This window comes from Haemorhous mexicanus, chromosome 1, assembly GCF_027477595.1.
Source record: "Haemorhous mexicanus isolate bHaeMex1 chromosome 1, bHaeMex1.pri, whole genome shotgun sequence".
In the NCBI taxonomy this organism is placed as follows: Eukaryota; Metazoa; Chordata; class Aves; order Passeriformes; family Fringillidae; genus Haemorhous; species Haemorhous mexicanus.
The window spans coordinates 36,955,950-36,969,803 of NC_082341.1; the positions used below are offsets into that span (position 1 = coordinate 36,955,950).

Consider the following 13,854-nt stretch of genomic DNA (forward strand, 5'->3'; position numbering starts at 1 on the left):
TAAACCTGGCTCTTACTATTTTTTTTTTAATGTTAGAAAAGTGGAGGGGTATGGAACTATATAGAATTTTAAAAGAGTGAAAACCTTTAATTACAAGGAGTTTCAGGCCTACACCCTGAAAAGGTTGGTGAAGTAGCATCACAAAGCAATGGAACTTGTCGAGATGAGGGGAGAAAAGGATTTTAAAAAAGAGACAGAGGGTCTGTTTCCAACACTCTTTTAGAAGTAAACAGCTCTCACATAGCTAAGTAGCTTTATCATGGGAGCAACTAGGACATGTCTTGTTTCTCTGAAAGCCAAGCAGGAACATAATAATTGAAGTTTAGTCATATTTATGATTTTTAAAAAGTGTCGTGCTGCCATGTGAATGGCACCAAGGTTGTCATCTTCATTCCTTTCAGGTCCAGAGGGACGAAAGCGCTATGGACTTTATTAATTGCACTTCTTTCAGACATTATAAAACTAACATTAAACACGTGGTTTAAATTTCATCCTAGACAACTGCAAAACAGGCTTAAATTTAAAGGATTGGTTGAGTGCAAGAACAGTATGACCATTTCTAAGTGATTATACTCTTGTCATTTACATGAATTTGAATTCTTTTCAGAGGCTGAAATTGGTGCTGCTGTGCTCATTATCAAAGCAGAAGAGACCAAACAGCAGATCAGCAGGCTTAATAATGAGGTAACAAGATTTTGTGGGGTTTGAAGGATATTAAAAATTATTCAAGGAATGCTGGAGAAAACTCCGGAATATGATAAATGTGTTATAAATGAGTTTACAAAACTGGATGAAGTTCCTACATGTAGGGCAGTTTGGGGCTTTTAACTCATTCTCAGATTAATTCTCTAAATGAAACCTACATAAAAGTTTGTATCACATGCTAAGGCTAAAACCAGAGTGAGGTAAGTGTATCTGATTTTCCTAGGATTTAGTCTCTTCTGGGTATGCCTCTATTTGGCTCATTCCTGTCATTATTTCTCCGAGTTCCTTCTCCCAGATTTTCTTGTCTTGATATGTGTTGTGCTTTTACAAAATTTCCTTGAAAGAAATGCAAATCCTTTCATGTTCAAATTTATATAAAATGATTAAAATCACTTTACCTGTGTTCTACTTCATATGAAAGAGAACTAAATCCTTTCCTTCTCAAGCAATATGACCTGAGGTATGCAGGGCCAATAGTGTTCAGTTTTGGGCTTATAAACCTCCTTCATCCTGAGTCAGCTTAAGTTGATTAGATAACTTAAATATCCTAAGCTAAGACTGCCTTCATGGTTAGTTAGTTACTATGGATGCTTTGTCTCATTTGTATGTCAAACTCTAGAGTTCAGACAAAAGTCTCATGACCCATTGACTACAGGTCATGAAAAAAAACTATGGGTTTTTATAGGATTTGGTCAAAAAACTAAAAAAAAACCTTTGAGATGTTCATTGGCACCACCATCATGATAGAAAATTATATTTCCTATGTAATGCTTTTGAAACACACAAGTCATATCGGTTCATCCCTTTTGAGGACAGTCATTTTTAAAATAGGAGGATGTATTATGTGGCTATCTGCAAGAGGCAGTTGGAAAATATATCATGGTGACAGATGTTCCAAGGCAGGCATCTTGTGGATTAAACAAACATTTCAACTGGAACAGTTCTGGACTTCTCATTGTTTTTCTGGTGAAAAGTGATAAATAAATAAATCTTGGAGCAGGGCAATATGTTAATCAGAAAAAGAAAAATACCTCCACATGTTCAAGGTTGTTTCTCTCCACATGCAATTTTAATTTTGCCCTAATGATACTGTCTGAACAAAATGTTATGCGACTTGTTCGTTCACATTAACATAACACAGACAGTAGGACTAGATTTAGATTTCATAGGTAATATTCTGGGCTCAGATCCCAGAGATGGATGGGTATCCTCCAAGTCCTCCCATGGATCAAAATTTACATTGGAAAAACTGCATGACTGAAAGGCTTCTTAATTGCATATTCTACATGTACTCAAACATGCCCCAGCTGGAGTTTCTGAAGTAATAGTATGGAGTTGGTGCTTACCCAAATGAGCTTCTGGGCAGCCTTGCTGATCCACAGTAGCTGCTGCTTGAAGTTTTTTTGTTGTTGTATAAAGTGTAGAATATATTTAGACCAAAAGCTGTCATCATTCCATCATTTGATGATGACCAGTAATGGGAACTTAGCACTGATGCTACAGCAGACTACTAGCAGTAGTTAAAATGCCAGCAGAGTCAGAAACAAAGCTCTCTATTAAAGACATGCAGACTCCTCCTGGTAAAGAAAATATGAGAAAATAGGTCACAAGTAGCCAGCAGCAGCAAACACTGTCATTAATACATTTTCCAGTGGAGATCAGAAATCAATGAATGAATGCAAAAATAACTGCTTTCATGAAAGGCAATTGTATTACAACAGTTCACTAGTTAGCTTAGAAACATTTTGGCTGTTCATGGGGGGTAAAATACATGTGTCTTTCCATTCAGACTTTCAATACAGTCTCTTGTTAGCAAAGCAAAGCAAAATGTTACCCCAGAGAAAAATCTACAAAATTAGCTATTCCTAGTTTAGAAATACAGCTGAGTTCTTGGCAGTATTTTAGGTGTATGGCATTCACTACATAATCTAAAGGCCATTTCATTTACCTAAGAAAGTGACAGAAGTCAGTGCCTTGGTTTCACTTCTCAGATTGGTTAACTTTAGTAGTATTGGATGCACAGACTTCCTCTAAGGAGAGTAATCTCCAGAGTCAGCACAGTGGATGAGAGACAAACTTGAACACACCCCTAATTGCCGTTGTACAGCTCAATGGTTTGGCTGCTCAGCCGGTTAACCACCTTCTTCACTTCCTCACCTAACTTCACTGCTCATTGAGCATTCACACTGGTACAGGAATTTCTTCCCAGTTCAGTATTGCAAGGAAGAGTGGGATAGGATGGCTTTATCTCCTACCATGTTTGTCCCTTCCTCTTAGATTAAAAAATCACTGAATAAGGCAGGCATGATATTCATCATAGTTCACTAATTTTAGTATATGGCAGGTGAGAGCTAGGGTTCGGGTTCTTGTTCTGGTAAAAACACAGTTTTTAAGCAATAGTTTCAAGATTAGATTACTGAATATTTACCAGCATTGTACATTTGCTCAGCTGGGAAAAGCTTGATTCAAAGACCTGCACCAAACCAAGCAGAGCAAGAATTTAGGAAGAGTATTCTGCCTTACAAGACTGTGTCCTTCCTTTGCAGAGATCTCTACATGTGACCTGGTCTTTCCAATGCATTTTTTCTGCAAAGACTGATCACTATGAGTGTATCTGAACATTTATCATATTTTCAGAGGCACCATTTTCCTGATGCACTCATAGATAACTACTAAGGAGCCCACAAAGTAAAAATAGGAAATGACTAAGCAGATTTTCTGAGATAAACAGACGGACAAAACATTTAGATTTAAGCACCTGCCTAGCACTGTTCCATTGCCTGTATCCAATAAGGCTTTGAACTCTCTATCATTTGAATGCCACTGTATGAAAAGAGCAGAAAAATACATTTACTTTGATTCAGTTTAAAAAACCCAAACCTGAATTATTTAAAACAGATCAGTTAAAATAAGAAAAATACCCAGTATTTAGTCATTTCCCCCCCCAATTACATGTACACATTCTCCATTCAAAAACATGGGTACCTGATTTTGAGCTCAGATAAAAAGGCCATCTCATACAGTGCATGAAGACAAACTCAGATTGCTTTGTCATACACCCTGGTTTCCTCATATTCCACCCAGCTTCAGGGCAGCCTCCCTTCAGCTACAGAAGTCTTGGGGCTGATTCTATGTTTTACCACATTAGTAGATCCCACAATTACAGCACTAAAACAATATAATGAACACAGTACTCACATTTCTCCCATTCAACTGAAAAACAAACAAACATGAGGAAATATGAATAGGGTCAGGTTTTGAGCTAGATAATTGCCTTCTATTTAGCTCCACATTGGAGCACTTAGTGGAAATTTAGCTATTTTTAATTTTAGGGTTTTTTAAATGCAAGTACTTAAAATAAGCATCTGGCACTTATGCAGAACAGAGAAAATATATTCACAGGGATATTTAACTTTCATCTAATAAAAGGAACAATCCTAAACAAATATGTTTCTTTTCCAAATCATAAATTTTAAGCATATATTTTTTAAAAATATATTTCAATTCCAGATGCCAAAAATCAATCCCATTCTCTCAGTACAGAAAAAATGTATTTTTAATATTAAAAATATATGCAAATGATAATCAAAGCCACTAAAGAAAATTTGGTGAAGCCAGTCAGGCTTCTAGTTTTACATAGGGGATATATTGTTAAAGTTCAATTTGCGACTTGAGAGTTCATATAATGAACTCGCTTGACTTAGAATAATTAAATACATGTTCTTCTGAACAAGTTCATAACTCTATCATCACACAAGAGAAATTACTTTGCAGCAAGGCTATCCCAGTGATTTGGTTTGCAAAACATCTCTCAATCAAGAAAAATGTGGCAAAAAGTGAACTAATGGCATTTATAGATGATAAAAACTATTAAAAGTAATCTACCCATTTTGGATTTCAGCCATGTAAATTTCACATTAAAGCAAAAACATAAAACCAAGTATCATTTGTATGAAGAAATAAAAGCTTTCTAAACAATACATGCAGACTAAATTCACTTTTCCTACTGAGAGTTTTAAAAGTGCATCTTCTCTTTTAGCGCTGACATTCATGTTTCCAAAGAAGAAAACATGTTGTTTTGTCTCTCAGCTCTCATACTTTGATAGCTGTAGAGAAGCCTTTCCAGCTAACATTTCTCTTCTTCTAATGTTAGTTTAATAGGTATTGGCTGATGAAGGTAACTAAAATAGTTGATGCTCTGAAACTTTGATTATATTTTTTTAACCAGAACACACTGCACATACATGACACAAGTCCCACAAGCTGTGGTGTGTCCCTGGCACTTTTCCTTGGTGGAAGTTACCTGAGACAAAGGAATTAACCACGAGTATGCAGTATAGCCATGCAGTATACAAATCAACTGGACACCAAAAGCTGACTTCGAATTTGAATCAAAAGTATTATTACCATGATGGATGATGACAATTGTCCAGTTAATATCTAACAGCCATTTCAAAATGTTTCTCTACTCATAACACCTATTTTCCCAACATCTAAATGCGAATGCCTGTGGGTATGCAAGTTCATAAGTTCACAGCTTTTTCTTTTTTGCCTAGAAGATTATAAGAAAAAGTTGATTGGTGTTCTCCTTCTAAAGTCAATTTATTCTGGAAACATGCTATTCCAGCAGATCTCAGAAAACCAAATTTCTTTTGACTTTCTTTGCGCATTAAATTTGCTAAAAGCTCTTCACTGGTGTCATTTTCTTTTGAATTGTCTTTTGTTATATCTTGGAAGTCACGGACAAAGTACACAATGTCAGGCAGCCTTAATAATTCCTTGTGAAGAAAACCCCCTTATAGAGTTCAATTAAAGAAGATATGCTGTTTGTGCATCCTGGGAGTATGATTAATGCCCACAAAGTGTCATTCAGGAGACCTCCATAGACATTTTTCTATAATACTCTGCATAGGCAGAATATTATATTCATGCCTCTGACATTTTCTTTACAGATGTAATGTTTAACATTTATCTTTCTTGAATTTCATATTACTGATATTTAAAAGTAAACATGAATTTCATTTAGACATTCAAAATAAACATTAAATAAAAATGGATCTGGATAAGGTGCTGAAAAGAATATCTTAAAATGTTCATGAATGACAGGTAGCTATTGGTCATAAACCATTCCAATCATGTAAGAATCCAGCTTATGGTGATTATGTCCCCTTCACATTTTCTTGTAGTTCTAGAAGAATGTCAGATGGATAGTGATACCTTAGAAGTCTTCTGACAAGATGTATATTATGTCTAAAGTTTCTTCTTGTATTTTAAAACAGCTCTTCAGTTAAAGAAGAGAATTATTGTTTTGTCATGGTTTATTCTTAAGAACCATAATGTTGCCTGTTCTCTTTTAACTATTCATTTAGATGATTATAGAAATTGTCTGCTTAATATTTTTGCCCAATATCATATATACTATCTCAGATTTCCTTTCATCAGTATGTATTGCCAACTTCTCCTCTCCCAGCCACCTGGGATTTCCACAGTCCTCCATTTCCTCTCAATCAATAGCTAGTCAGCCAGCTTGTCCCTGGTAATTTTAATTTTTTGAAGCAGTAATTTCCAAACTTGATTTTCTTATTGCCACCATTATGCTGACACTGTCCTGCTTCTTTGCCAATCTGAACGCAGAGTCTGCATCCAACAATCATAGAATCATGAAATGGTTTGGGTTGGAAGGGTCCATAAAGAGCATCCAGTTCCTACCCCACTACCAGGGGCAGGGATGCCTTCCACCTAGATCAGATTGCTCAGAGACCCATCCAGCCTGGCCTTGAACACCTTGAGGGATGGGGCACCCACAGTTCCCTGTGCAATCTGTTCCAGTGCCTCACCATGCTCACTGTAAAGAATTTCTTCCTAATATTCAAACTGAACATACTGCCTTTCAGTTTGAAGCCATTACCCCTTGTCCTGTCACTACATCCTCTTGTAAATGATCCCTCTCCAACTTTCTTGTAGCTTCCCTTTAGGTACTGGAAGGTTATTTCAAAGCCTTCTCTTTTCCAGGCTGAAAAATTCCAATTCTCTTAGCCTTTTCTTGTAGGACAGGTGCTCCATACTTCTAACCAACTTTCCTCTCAAACCCCTCTACCTCCCCTCTCCTTTTTACCAGATTCACTCCCAGTGAAGAGTCACAAATTATTATTAAAACTGCAGTTTGGGAACCCCTTTTCTATACTGAGTTTCATGGGACCCTCTTTAACTTGAGTATATTTAAATACTCTAGTCCTTTATACTTCTCTCGTTTATCCTTATGTGTTTAATAGCAATAGCTATTAAACACATAAGGATAAACGAGAGAAGTATAAAGGACTAGAGTATCTTGGTGTCTTAATTTACCCAGACACACTGGTCACTGGAACTACCAAAGAGCTGGCTAGAGGGTCAGCAGACAAATGACCAAATTTCCTACTCTTACATGGTAAAGCCAATTTCACAACTTTCCAGATTCCTGGATTTATGTCACTGAAACTGAATCATCATATCATTGCACAAATCCTATAGATTTAATCTGAACTCAGATTAGCTGCACTGGATTTTTTTTTTTTTCTTTCTGCAACTAGCTTTGTTTCTAAAGCCATTAAATCAGAAACATCTGTCACCAGAATACCAATGGCCACAGAGCTGCTGATAGATGATCAATGAAGAGTCTGTCTCTACTCAATTCTTGTTTCATTCATTCAACAGTGCAGTCAGTAAGAAACAGAATACCAGCAGTGAGTCAATCTGAGCTTCAAAGACAACTCATTCCAGAAAATCTCCCTGACTTAATGAAAAACCAGAATAGAAGAAGCAATGAAAGACCAAGCAAGGGAATAGAGAAGCTGCCATATGCAGTGCAAGCCAAGCAACTCCTCCACTTTGCCAAAATACAGCTTCCATTTCTCAAGAAGCCAATATTCATCTTCACCTCTTTGGGTGTTCAGAGAATCCAAGCAGGAAGATATCTGGGTCTGAAGTTTGAATTTCAAATGGGAGTAAACACAGGGAGAGAAAAATATGTACAAATAAGAATCTAATCAGCTTCTAATCAGAAAAAAAAGTCTTACTTTATCAATTATTTAAATTTAGGGTTCGTTATTAAAGTAACCCTAGGACATTGAGAATTATCCAGGAACAGTGATGAGAGCTAGGCAGTCCAGTTTAAAATTTGTCTTTAAAAAATAGAATTGGAATATATAATGGGAAGAAAAAGAAATCTGCTTTGCCATTTAAACAAGCAACAAGCATCACATCATTCCTACTTAACTACATGGAAAAAAATACTCAAACTTCGGAACAGTTTAATACTGGTAGTAAAGAAAAATACTTTTTCTTCTGAAGCTGTCAAAGTAATTTTAAAATACATCTACTAAAAATTTTATTTTAACCTCTATTTTGAATATATTCTTTCCTGATACACAGTCTACTAAAAAGGCACTTTCAACCAGTTTAAGCAGTACCTCTTGCTACTTGAAGCTAAATCTGTATAAAACCCAGTTTCTACATCCAGAAACATTGCAGTACCTTTTTCAAGTCCTAGGAAGTGTTAAGGCAGCTTTTCAAGTATATTTGGGATCTCGGAGATAATTTTAAAGCTGTCTACCTAGCACAGCAGGAACCATTTGTACCATAGGTGTTTTGCCTAGCAATAATCAGTGAGCTACTGAAAAGAGTGCAGCCTTACTGGCATGCCAGGAATTAGCCCTTTTTCCTCAGGAAGTAACCATACTGCTTTAAATTTCTCTTTCATAGACTTAAAATTCCTTTGGCTTTTAATCCCTGTTCTTTTGCACTTTCTCAAACACTGTGAAATTGCTAATAGTCCTGATAACATTTTTTCCCCTGTTACACCTTTTTATTTGCATCTGCTCAGGGTTCTTTCTAGGGTATAAAAATAATAGCATAAACAGTGTAACATTGGTAGGAACACTAATGGTATGCTATGCATGTGTAGAACTACAATAATATGGAGACATATGATAATTAATAGCAATATAGATACTGGAGGTTTAATCTTGTGATCTTGTTATTGTAAAACCCCGAAAGCTACATATTTTTTTGTGGATGTGACATCCAGAATAGATCCAAACAGATCTTACTAACTGATAGTGGTGAATTAAGTTTGGCATAACTATTCTGTCTATCATATTACTGAGAACAACTAAAGCCTACTTTATAGGGGTTTATCAGGTAAATTCCTATGTCGGTGCAAGAATAAGTTTGTGAGAAGAAAACACTGTATGAGCTAGCTGATATGTCAAAAATAGAGTATCTGGGTACTAGAGCAAGTTATAATGGACAGAAATTCAGGGCTGCCACAAGTGCTGATGCTGGGATTGATTTTTGCTGTATTTTCTTAATGATTTGGCAAAAGAAACATGCTAAATGATGATTCAACTTCTGAAAAGCTCATAAGTGATGAGAAATGGAAAACAAAAATGAGACTCAAACCAAACAAGACATTTTAAAATTGCGGATATTTTCACACAGCATAGTTTAGGTAAGGTACATACTCATAAGGTAGTGTCAATATTTTTATTTGCACACCTGTAGAAAGCCATGAGTAGACAATTCAAGTTGGCAAATTGTGCACAGAAAATCATTGCTGTATCCATGAAATGTAGGGGCCAGTGATGAACCTAAAAAGAACTGATGACCAGTGAATCTAGATAGCCGTGAGTTTGATTGTCTGTCTTGCCCCATCCTACCCAAAAAAAAGTTTCTGGAGATTTTACAATATCATCTCCTAGGGTCCAACAGAACCAAGGAGTTCTTGTGAAGTTGATTAGTCCAGAAATCTCACTGTTTTCTCACAGTCTGACGGTACCAAGAACCTTCACTGGCTGCTCTGATCCCAAGGCAAATCTGCTCACAGAGCACTTCAGCAACATATTTTAATTTCTCACCTTAACTGAAGTTACCAGGCATTCAAAGCTTCATCTCTGCTGGCAGAAGAGGATCTCATGGTATTTTCTATCTACTGTGACTCAATTAGACAAGGCAGAAAGAAAGAGAAGTGCAGAGACAGAGATCCTGTCACCTGCCTCTCAAGAGTCTCCTCCCTTTAAGGACTTTCTCTCCAAAGGCAGCGTGATCACTACAAAGCTATTAAACAATATATTGAGTTTGACCTCTAAGCTCAGAGAAAAAGAAATAGATCTACAGGAGCTGCATTGGAGCTTCCTACTTTCTTCTCTGAATTTCTTTATAATTATTGTGCCTGTAATAACACAATCAAACTCAGCCTGAAATGTATTTCCAGCAGATTTCTTCAGAACTATCCTGACAGAACAATGAAAATTAGTCTGTGTAGGTCATCTAATCAGTGGTGTCTCTACTTGAGGTCAAAGAAGGGCTCCCTGAATTAGCTATTTTCTTTTTGACATGTGGCTTGAAGATGAAAGTGCAGTCATGTCTTTTTTTCAACAGAGCAGCATCAACATGAGAAACTCTATTTTAATGATAATGATGGTGCTTTGACCTAAATAACTAACTAGTTGATAACTATCGTGGAGACAAATTTACTTTCCACCCTTTGAAATTATGAGTGGGTTACTTTTATGCTTGAGCTAGACTTGTCTTTGCTCAGAACATCCTTATAAAGGCCCAAAAAATGTCCTCATTAATGTTCAGACACCAGTCGACTTTAAAACACAAGTTCAGAACTTGCCAATCTGATCCCCACCCAAAACAGCAGTGTTGAGGAAAGACTTCATGTACTTTCTGGAACCAAATGGATGATATCAGCAGTTTCAGCATTTAAGAGAAATAAAAATAAAAAATCTAATAAAAAAATCTGATCTTTCCTTTTGCACGTGCACCAGAGAAATCTATGCAATGGATTCATGTCTGTTACACATAGTACCTCTCAAGCATACACAAAAGTGCATGGAAACAAACTGTTCCACAATCTTATATTTTTTAAATAATTGGAGATAGCAAGTGGGTTTTAGAGTTTTCAGGTTTTTCCTCCTTTTCTTTTTTTAGGAGTAGTCCACAAGATTTTCATTTAATTACTATTTGCATCCAACAACTTAGAGTATGGATTTCTTTTATTTTGCTATGAAGACAGCAGCATACTTCACATGTATTTCTAAACAAGACTTCGCAAGACCTAATTTTTATGTAATTCAGGAGCGTGAAATTGTTTAATAAGAAAGTTTTATGATTTCATATATTTAACAATTGATCAAGAAAATATTGATGTCATACCGCATCTGGAAATCATCTCAGTTCTGACCCTATGACAGTTTTTTATATACAGGGAATAATTTGAAATCAGATTAATTAATGTAGCTGGAAGTACTATTTCCCACGGATACACTGGCAAAATGCATCTCTGTAGTGTAGAGACACTGAGCCAAAGATGAGAGTTGCTGTTGCTAGAAAGAAAAGAGGGATGTATGTACATATTTTAGGCATGGTGCATGAATAAATACTGTGATATTTTTCCCTTTCACAACAGATGACATCTTTAAGTCAAGAAGTCTCACAATTACGCAAGGATATGAAGAATGTGATGCACCTTCTGGAAAACCTGCTCACGTCCCAGAAGCCTCCAGGATTCTGTGCTGTGCACAGCCTATCTCGAAGTCCCACACTGGACAGTCTGCAGCCTCGAGTGGCTTGGACTACACATCAACCTTGCTCACACATGCAAGCTGGGAACTTTGCTTGCACCAAAGCACAACTTTGTCGTGGAAACACTCTATGTGACATTTGGAATACAGACCTGTCTTCTGTAGGCAGCAGTCCCCAAAGGACTGAATCCAACCTGCAAAATTCTATGGATGGTGAACTTTATTATACAACAGGCCTTCAAAATTCCCCTTCCCAGTATCAGGTAATTCAGAAAGACAATCTGCAATTTTTAAGATGCACCTCTCCCCATTCAGACACTACCCTGACTCCTCTTCAGTCTATTTCAGCAACACTTTCTCCTTCAGTATGCTCTTCATCAGAGACATCACTGCACCTAGTGCTGCCCAGCAGATCAGAGGAAGGGAGCTTTAGCCAAGGAGCAATCAGTTCACTGAGCCTTGAGAACCTGCCAGGATCGTGGGACCTGGAAGGAACAGCTGGAGTAACTTCTGCACAGACCCCAGATTTCCCAATAGACATTGTGACAAGCACAAGGGATGTTAAAGATAAAGACTGCCAAGCCATAGATGTATGAGGAACAGTGAAGTGGTACTCAAAGCATGTTCCACAGCTACCAGTTCTAAATTTAGAGAGTACTGCATGACTGCTTTATTTGATCCCCGTTTTGGCGATCATGGAGACTTACAAACATGAAAACTCAGACTTATAGAAAGTAAGAAAAGGTTATGGTTCATACTATAGGAAAAACAATAAATTTCTAGATTCTAGAAGCATGTTGAAAAAACATTTTGAATACAGATATAACTTGTCTGTTTGACAGACTTTTGTGATAGTCCAAAGACCCTGAGGGTCAGAGCAGCTGGAAGTCTAGCACAAAGAACTGTCGTGGGTGGCTTTTGTTCATCGAAGCAAAGGTTTTCCCTGAGTGTCTGACTGTTGTTCCAAACAATATCTATGGCACTGTTTGCTTCAGGTGATCGTGGTCCTGCTGGTCTTTTTGTCAGTTCTGTGAAGGCAAAGGACATTCGCTGCATGTCATCTAGACAATCAACCAAATAGAGCTGCTAGAGAGAGCTTAGATGTTGCACGTTATTTGTCATGTAAATGAAGCCTCTTAATTTATCTAAAAATACTATTTTTATATACTTGGTATGAAACATGTACCTAAAAATTATTTAAAATATTTATAAAGAGAATAAGAGTTTGGTTTCATTTTGGTAAAAGCTTGCAGTTTTAACAAGAAATGCACTACCATCGTGTATTAGATCAAATACTATTTATTGTTAAGATATCATGTACTTTACAAATGGCTTCCCTTTTATGTGCATGCAATTTGCAATGAATGTACTCATTCTGGTGGAACACAAATAAATTAAGGTATTATTTTATTTAAAAAAATAAAAGAGCTGGAATGTTGTATCCTATAATAAGGTATCACTACTTACAAAGTGAGTTGTTATACTGGTAACATTAAGTACTCTTGGTTTGTGTCTTACTATTGCATTGTCATTTGTAAGACCAAGTCAACATTTAAAATACATTCCTGTTTAGGGGCTTTATATCTGGTTAAGAATATTAAAAGGGATGAAAACCAATGAGCAAACTGAGGAATATTAAAGGAGAAAACTACAATTTTAGTAAGTCTGAATCAAAAAATTAAGATTAGTTATTTATTAATTGATCTTTTTGTTTCATCTCTAAAAACTAGCTTTGATGTTTAGTCAGAATTTTTTTAAAAAGAAATACTATGGGTTTGGTGGATTATTTAATCCAGAATCTGACTTAATGCACCCTCAACCTTTTTTTTTTTCTGGTATTTAACGTACTAGAAACATACTGCTACAGTGCAACCAAGGCTACAGATTTGCATTGGAATTTTGATTTTTATATATAAAGATGTGCAGTAAGTATCAAATTTACATATCCTTAAAAAGCTTTCTAAAAAAAAAAAAAAAATGCTTAGAAGCCAAAATAAATGTCCTAAATTGGATAAGCAAACTAAGTTATATTTAATAATTCATGCAAACTGGTGGTTATCAAATTAAAATTTTTACAGAGCACAGATTTAGGTTTAACTTCCTTAAGAAGTTGTTTTGGTGAGATTTTTAATAGAAACTTCAAAGATGGAATATATTTTAACATTTAGCTGTGTGTAGGAATAGAAACCCCACTTGATACTCTGTGCCCAACACAGCCATTTTCCTACTGGTACAAATTAGGGATGAAGTGTCATCTCTCATTTTGGGCTACCTGAATTTTGCCCGTGTGTCTACATCTCAATGTCAGTGTTTGTATACAGGATTTCTTAATTTCCCTCTATTCCAGTTTTTACTTAGTTTACGGTTAAGTAGAGAAGGACAGATTAAATGAAGAATATCCCAGAAATTTAAAAAAATAATAAAATAATAATAGATAGCAGCAAATACAGTAGCAAGTACAGTTCTATTATATTTCTGCAAACAGTCCTGGTTCACCTTTAGCCATCTGCTGTCACCCACCCCACTTCAGCAAGGGCAGAAGGCTAGGGGAGGCTGCCTGCTCCACCTCACCTCAGCACCC

At 36.3% G+C, this 13,854-nt stretch overlaps 1 protein-coding gene across 1 annotated transcript in view; it reads left to right on the forward strand.

Moving 5' to 3' along the window:
• Positions 1 to 11,869, forward strand: part of KCNH8 (potassium voltage-gated channel subfamily H member 8) — a 176,441-nt gene extending 164,572 nt beyond the window's left edge. The window contains exons 15-16 of the mRNA XM_059856301.1: positions 608 to 684; positions 11,159 to 11,869. Coding sequence (XP_059712284.1) covers positions 608 to 684; positions 11,159 to 11,869 — 788 coding nt within the window. The remainder of the gene's footprint in view (positions 1 to 607; positions 685 to 11,158) is intronic.
• The last annotated feature ends 1,985 nt before the right edge of the window (positions 11,870 to 13,854 follow it).